The following is a 7928-nucleotide window of genomic DNA, read 5'->3' on the forward strand; positions in this document are numbered from 1 at the left end:
AACTTCATTGGATGACTGTGTTTTAAAGAATCAGATGGTGGAATTTGAACTCTTGAATTCCGAGAAAAATTTTATTGAAGTTTTACGATTTGTTACCTTTGTTAATTAAAAATTGGCCGACTTTCGCTGCGACAAGGGATTCTTCTCATCCAGTCTTCTTCCTCTTCTTCTAACTTTTGACATTTATTATTAGTTATTATTATTATGAGTATTGCTATCATTATTGCTATTATTATTACTAGAATTACTATCAAAACTCATATTTTTTTAGTTACTTGACTGAGAGGATCTGAATTGTAATTAAAGTACACTTTAGAAAATTCCGTGACGCTTAGAAGAATTTAGAATGGCGACTACAGGAAGCTTAATCTGAGCGCCCTTTTCCGGCCTTAAATTCCATGGTAAATATTATTTCCTCTTTTTTTCTCAGTGAGCCGTTCAGCCGGCACAGTAGGTTTATTGCATGGATGCTGACAATTAACACTGAATACAGTTGTAAATGACAAGTTTAACTGCTGTTGTGTTTTTTGTATTGTTATTTGACATTTTATTGCTGTTGTTGATTGTATTGCATCAGTTTTTTGTAGTTCCGTTTGCGCGAAGCTTCTGAAGACTATGAGCTGAAGCACGTACATGTACGTGCTCATGGCGCGTGTAAACCCAAATTCTCGCGCGTCCGCCGGCGACCCGCGCGCGGAAAATTCGATATCCGGCGCGACGCACCCTTGGGGGAGTGAAATATGAAAAGCTCGTTTGATAAATATCAAGAGATTTGATTTCGTGAACGCATCTCGCTTCACTTCGCTGCTCTATCAGCGCATGCAGCAGTAATGTACGTGCGGCAAACCAACTCGCAAGCAGCAAATATGGACAACTTTCAAAGAATATTGAGCAACGACGAGATAAGAATGACTTCAGAGAGATCATCTGCATCGAAGAAAGTAAGTCTTAATGAGCTGTTTTTTAATTATTAAAATCATGAGAATCTACAGGGTTTGCGGCAATAATGGCTGTCGACTGTCTGATACGATTCTCTTTTCTTTTAATAGGGAATCTTGCTTCAGAATTTGGACGAAGGAAAACCCTGCCTTAAATGTGGAGAAAAATGCCCTGGATTTAGCTTGCACGTGTGGCGGTAAGCACGAACTCAAGGCTCATAAACCTTGTTTATTTTTTACTTCGTTTTAAGTTGTTCACCCGTCCGTGTTAAGCACGCAGTGCACAAGAATTAACAGTTAATGAAAAATAAATTTGAATCCCGTTGTTTAGAGTAAAAATTATTCTTTGTGTCTTTAATTAAAAGTGTACAATAGAACACGTCGAATCTCTTACGAGTTATTTCACTACCCACCTCGAAATAATCGTAGAGTAACAAGGCAACAAATATTTGTTTTCATTACGTTTCTTGGTTAAATTCGAGCATTTTTCGCACAAGGGTGTGGGGATTAAAGGTTAGGCCCTCTTGAGCTAGAATCAGCGCCAGCTTTCGCTTATCAACTTGACAATGCTCCACTGGAAAATTTAATTTTAAGCCCGCGCTCTTGTGTATAAAAAGTAATGTCTAATGTCCACGCAGTAAGATTGTCATTGTAAATCTACGTGTCAAGTCTGGCAAAGCCTGAGGGTATTAGAAAGCTTTCAGTTTTCATTCATTAATCGCTTCAGTAGTCAAACACAGAAGGTGCACTTCTCAAAGCCAGTTCTCGGTCGGTAAGAGCTGTTTCTCTGTTCAGTCTCCCGGTGATTCTTTCGTTCATTTTGGTCAGCTGATCGCGTGATTGACTCCCTTTAAGACAACATGGAGATTTTGGGCAGCGAACAGAAGACCAGAACTCCTACTAAACCACCGAGACCGAGCCGCAAAACGTAAGTATATTTCAATTTCGCGACTGAGTGGGCATCGATTGGAACAAACCTTTTAAGACACTACTCAATTAAGGGTTTATAGAGACTGGTTGCGTTTGGCTTGCTCAAAAAGATTCATAGCACACCAAAGCGGCATACGAAAATTCATTGAACATACGAACGCAATATGCTTTAAACCTACTGCATGTTTGTTTATATCTTTCGTATTCAGAACATTTTTAGATCTTGAATTAACTCCTTTTATTAAGTATACCAATACGGCGTTGTGTTATTTTTGAACTGCCGGGTATCGTGACACTCGTTTATCGCAGTTTCAGCTTTCCTCGTATGAAATAAACACAAGGTACATGCACGCAAAGGTGAGAATTTTATTGTGAGCATTTCTTAATCTCTTGTTAAACATTCCAGTTCTGTTTTAGTGATTTCCAATTGTTTTGCATGATTTTTTTTCGTCAATTACTCGTCTTCTGTTTATAGGGAAGGGCTTTGTATTGGACAGAAATTAGACATTCAAACTCCTTGTCAATTCCTACGTTTCATCGCTGACGGGTCTAAAGCAATTTCATTATCAGCAGACAGCATACAGGATGAGAACTGCGAATTACAGTCATCCAACTCCGGCAAATATAACATGTTGATTCTACGTAGTAAATGTTTTTATCCATCTTTTTTATCGCTTAATGAATAATTCCTTTAGACGCCGCACCACTTGTCTGTTAACAATGACGAAGTATTGATGATCAGAGTGAAATTAAGATTTGCTACCTCCCTTTTTTTCAGTTTTGGATGGATGTTGCAATTTCAATTTTGAGCGAATTCCGAGTGTTTTCTTCTGTCCCGCAATGCCATCAAAAGAATGTCGAAAAGACTTAACTAATTTTGCCTGTTTCACCGAAAGTTTATACTAGAATGGCTGAAGTGTAATCAACTTTGACAGGTCGTTTTTTAAAGGGAAGCATTACGTATCGAAAACAGAATAGAAAACTATCATGAGTTATTTTCTAACCTTATGGTTTGATACTCGATGCATCAAAAGGAAAACTGTTCATGTAGATTAGCGGTCACCCTTTGTTGTAGTTGTTCCGCATGCGCGCGTTTTCAGAGCTGAGTCAAAGTAACTGACTGGCTGATTGATTGACAATGAGATCGAAGTTCAAAAATAGTACTGAGGTCAGTTCTTGGTTCGTAAGACTTGTCGTTGTCTTGAATGAATTAACTTTATTTCCGCACTACAATTATATAGTGCGACTGTTTGCCCGATGGTTTCAAAGAGATAAGAGAGGGCAAGGAATGTCAGTTTATTTATAGTCAAGGACGCGCCGCATCCGGCCTTTTACACACTATATATGGCCGGCCGGCACTCCTTCCAGGCTCACTATTTTCGTCTCAAGCTAAAATAGGCAGAGTGCAAAAAATGCCCGGTGCTGGTGATTGTTAGTATTTTTGTTCGTCATATTCTTAAATCGATTTCAAATTAGCTGGTGACGAGTTGGTTTTCCAGCATAGGAATGCTTTTCAACCTTTATCGGAACTTTAATATACGTAGGCCACTGAAGAAGAGCCTAATTGATGGAAGAGCTTAATCACTTTCGTTTAGATCAACTTGATGTTTCTCGCGTTTTCAATACGACATGTGCATTCTACAGGTTATTAGTCGGTGGTGTAATCATAGACAGACCAAAGAGTCCGAGTCTTGTGCTCACTGTTTGTTTATACACAAAGAAAAATCTCCTTCCTAATATAACGCTAGACTCAACTTAACTCGGAAAGGAACCTTTTCGGTGTTTTGAAAAATTACTTTTCTGAAGTTTTGCGCAAGATGTGGATCGGCCATCCCGGCCTTGCTTTTTGGGGGATTCAAGGCTCATTAACATTTTAGATAAACCAATAAACTCCCGCTACAAATTGTTTGATCTGCAATTCTTATTCCACAGCAAAGTGTGTGCAAACTGTAAATGCCCAAGAGAGAATCATGATGTGTCGGTAGATGTTGATTTGGACGGAGTTGAATTCAAGATTAGAGGCCTAAACATCCAGTCCAACATTAACAAAGAGAACGATTTGCCTTCCCCGCCTTCCTCAAGGAGACAAAATTACAATGATTACTCTACAGTGAAGGTGACCACGACCGAGAGCGGTCCTGTTGACAATGACTTCTTGCCCCCTCCTCCCCCACCCGCTTCATTGGCCTCAGCTTACATTTGGTCCCCACCGGGACTAACCGCTGGACAGGTAAGGAAAGATGCAGGTTATGAATTTTTACAGCAAGTTCAGAATCCAATAGCTGTTTTATTACACATTCAAATTGATTCTTACTTGCCGCCTTTGTGCAAAAACACGTGCTTAATCGAATAAATGCGGTTTCTCGATTGATGTTAAATCTCCGTCTTCATTAGCATTTTCCTCGGTAAATTTAGGATATAACGGGATGTTCAAAAAGCAGTTGTAATCCGTTATAAATTGTATTTTCGATGTTCTTGCGATGTTTTAGGCAAAAAATCGGCTATTTCTTCCTCACAAAACGTGTGAAATTTTCTGCCATTTTCTGCTGCTCCAACAAAACAAATGAGTGAACATAACCTCGTCCCCAGCGCTTCTCGGTTGCGTCCCTTTGTCTGTCGATAGCCTGTGACGTCATTCTATCGAATATCGTAAATTTGGTTAGCCCTAGCTGGCTATGAAGAATTAGTCTTGTTGTTAAACGAGGACATACCGTGGATTACATTTCCTTGTTTCGATGTTTCTGAAGATGTTCTTTAACGAAGGCTAAAAAAATTTCCGTCAAGTACAGTTGAACCTCCAGTAACGGCCACCTCTCCACAACTGCCACTTTTTTTTGGTCCGGTGTACAGTCCATACATTGACTCTTATTAAAAACTTCTCTACAACTGCCACTTTTTTTCGGCCCGGCGTACAGTCCATACATTGACTCTTATTAAATACCTCTCTACAACTGCCACTTTTTTTCGGCCCGGTGTACAGTCCATACATTGACTCTTATTAAAAACCTCTCTATAACGGCCACCTCTCCACAACGGCAACGGCCACTAAAACGTGTCCCCAACTGCGAAAATAATCTCTCGAAAACGGCCAGTTTTTTTACTGACTAATGAAAAAGCAGGCTCCTGGAAAAAGTCAAGAATGGTCATGAAATTTGATTCGTATGGCGCGTTGATGATTAACCACCGCAATCGTATTTAAATTTTGTTTCATTTATACTGTCACAGTAAGCATTAATTCTCTACGATATTTAAAGCGAAATGTTGCGAGCCTTTCTCGTTTTGTCAAGTTAACATTTTGATTCCAAACATAATTCAAGCTTTTTGCGTATTTTATCTCAACATATTATTTATGATTGGATAATTATCATTATGGAAGAGAGTAAGCAAGAACTTAGCACAATAAACATGATGTACTTCCTAAAAAAAATTGTCACATTACATCCATACCTGTCCATAACGTAATGTTTATAACCGCATTTTGTTGTTTAATTACTTCTGTAAATGAAACTGCTGTATAGAAAATCTTAGTATTCAACTTACAGCAATATAACTAATATTCAGTTAAAACTTAAGTCTGCTGAATTGTTTTGATGCTTTAGCAGGTATGAAAAAGAAGTTTTGTCTTCGACTTTTTTCCTTAGGTAGAGGCTTACATGAAGTCTCTGCCGGATGATAAGATCCCGATTGCCGATTCTCCAGGAGAATCATATTATCGCACTCAGCAATTATATCAAAACCCTCCACAAGACAAAGCACCTGTACATTTCTCAAATATCCCTGAGCCTCAGAGAGAAGCTTTTGTACAATTCTGGAACAGCGAGGATGACGCCCGCGGGACGGGAAAGGTCAAAATCCCGTTAGGAAGACGAGAGGTAACGTTGAACGGCCGTACGTTTTATATTTTGCAGGTTAATGGTCGAAAACGATAAACGTTACGATCTTTAAAGGTCGAGCCTTCTTACTACGAACTCCCATGAATGTATGCTAAGTTTGCGCATAACAGAGGTGTCTGCACCATAGCGACAGGAAATATATCAAGTTTAGTATCTTTGGGACCAAAAGAACTGTCCATATTAAGCAACGCCACTGAATCGCTTTTTCCAGAATTCGAGACTTCAGTTTTCTCAAGAACTGTTATTTTAGAATACAAAATCTTCTTCGCTTTGGTTCGTCTTTAAACACCCGTTCATGTGTTCTTTATTTTATAGTTGCTTTGTTTATTGTCAAAACCAGAGTAAACATGGCATGCGGCATATGCGAAAATAATCCCGGGGTTTATCCCACCTGACTGTTGATCCTCAGGAAACAAAAGATTACCGGCTTGGAGGATTATCCGACTAAAACTCAGAAAGATTATATCTGGCACTGATTAACACAATAAACTGAGTATGAGAGAATCTTAGCGTACTTCATCCTCTCAAGAAGTTTAAACTGAAAAATCTGGTGACAGTTTGCACGTAACTTTTCAATCGGAAAATCTGCTTTGTAGCAGCATATTTTGCGTAAATGATGTCTCAAACTACTGTAAATAAGATATTTTTAAAATGCGCCGAATCGTATCATTAAAATGAGTCGCATTTTCTTTAGAAGTGCATTTAAACCAATGCGTTCTTGGTAATGATAGACATCAGTGCTGTACTTTAACTGGTTAAATATAAAAACAGATTAAATATTTTTAGCGCATTTCCTTTTATTGCGTTATCGATGGCAACCAGATGCTTAAGTCCACCTCACAAGCTAAAGCTGAAAAGTTTCTTACATTAATCTATCTTGATCTAAAGGGAATACTAAACTTTTTAATACAGTATATCCTAACTTCTAACCCGCAAGGGGAATGGTCAAGAGTGTTAAAAACAGATGCAAGTTTCAAACCAACAAAAATGTCTACTTTGCCGGCAAACTGCCGCTCACATCCTTGTTACCGGCGAAAGTTCCATTATGTCAATTTTAGCCTATCACGCACTCGTTCCCGCGTCATTAAAACGCGGACTTTTGGCGGAGACCGGGATCAGTATCTATTTTATTTTGTTTATGTCTTTTTTTTCGCGGCGAGTTGAATGTCTTATATTTTTTACCGGAAAAATAAGGAAAATATTCGAACACGCCAGAGAAAAGTAAAGGCGAATGAGGATGCAAGTCATTATTTGAAAATGTTCTGATCTTCGAAACAGTCACTCCTCCAGGCAAACACTCAGACGGTACACTTCCTGGTGAAAGAAGTATGCGATTCAATAGTACAGGTCATGTTTAGTTTAATAATTGATGACCTGGTGATGTTGCCCTTAGTTGAGGATATCTAATGTTACTAATGTTAAAGTGTTTTTCTTTCCCTCTTTCTTTCTTTCTTCTTTTTTTTTTTTTTGTTTCCTCAGACCTGTCAGTCATGCTTCAAGACCATTCCAAAAGGTGACGTTGTGGTGTTGGCTGAGTTTGAGGATAATTCAGAGTCTTCAGCTTGTTATCATGCAGCATGCTTCTGTTGCTGTATCTGCTTGGAATGGTTGGTAGATTTAACATATTACCGTTACGGCAATAAAATCTATTGCGGGAGACATCACGCCGAGCTCTCAAAACAGCGCTGCTTTGGTTGTGATGAGGTAAGCAGTAATCCCACAAAGGGCATGAGACTAACAGTGATTGCTGTTTTCTCCACATCAGCTCTTTAGAATGTTTGCACGGTGGCGAATGGACGACTGAAACCGTTTATTGCTCATTCTTTATTGAAGCAAACTTACTTTAGCTTACCAACATATTTACCGGATTTCTAGCTAGAGTTTTTCGTTTCTTCCTCAGCTGATCTTTACTGGTGAATACACCATCGCTATGAACAAAAGTTGGCACTTGGGACACTTCCGGTGTAATGAGTGCAACATCAGTATTACTGGCAAGCAGTTTATCGTCAAAGAGGAAAAGCCTGTATGCCTTGAATGTTTCGAGCAAAGGTGCGTCTGACCATTTTCCAATCTTGTTTGGTGACTAAAACTACAATCCTTGTCAAGGTGTGAGCTAAGAGTGTGAGTTTGTTTTACGTACATCTTTGTTTTTCAACGTTCACCACAT

At 38.9% G+C, this 7928-nt stretch overlaps 1 protein-coding gene across 3 annotated transcripts in view; it reads left to right on the plus strand.

The window, feature by feature from the left end:
- Nucleotides 1-721: 721 nt before the first annotated feature.
- The window catches only part of LOC140923922 (testin-like), a 10935-nt gene continuing 3728 nt past the window's right edge, over nucleotides 722-7928 (plus strand). The window contains exons 1-6 of one of the 3 annotated variants that reach the window (XM_073373941.1): nucleotides 722-941; nucleotides 1050-1135; nucleotides 3801-4098; nucleotides 5510-5740; nucleotides 7241-7465; nucleotides 7662-7810. In XM_073373941.1, the coding sequence (XP_073230042.1) occupies nucleotides 831-941; nucleotides 1050-1135; nucleotides 3801-4098; nucleotides 5510-5740; nucleotides 7241-7465; nucleotides 7662-7810 (1100 nt within the window). In that variant the 5' untranslated portion in view covers nucleotides 722-830. Of the gene's footprint in view, nucleotides 942-1049; nucleotides 1136-1254; nucleotides 1867-3800; nucleotides 4099-5509; nucleotides 5741-7240; nucleotides 7466-7661; nucleotides 7811-7928 lie in introns of those variants that run through there. The other 2 variants (XM_073373946.1, XM_073373952.1) reach the window with 2 other exon arrangements.

The sequence above is a fragment of the Porites lutea genome, chromosome 1 (genome assembly GCF_958299795.1).
Source record: "Porites lutea chromosome 1, jaPorLute2.1, whole genome shotgun sequence".
NCBI classification, from domain to species: Eukaryota; Metazoa; Cnidaria; class Anthozoa; order Scleractinia; family Poritidae; genus Porites; species Porites lutea.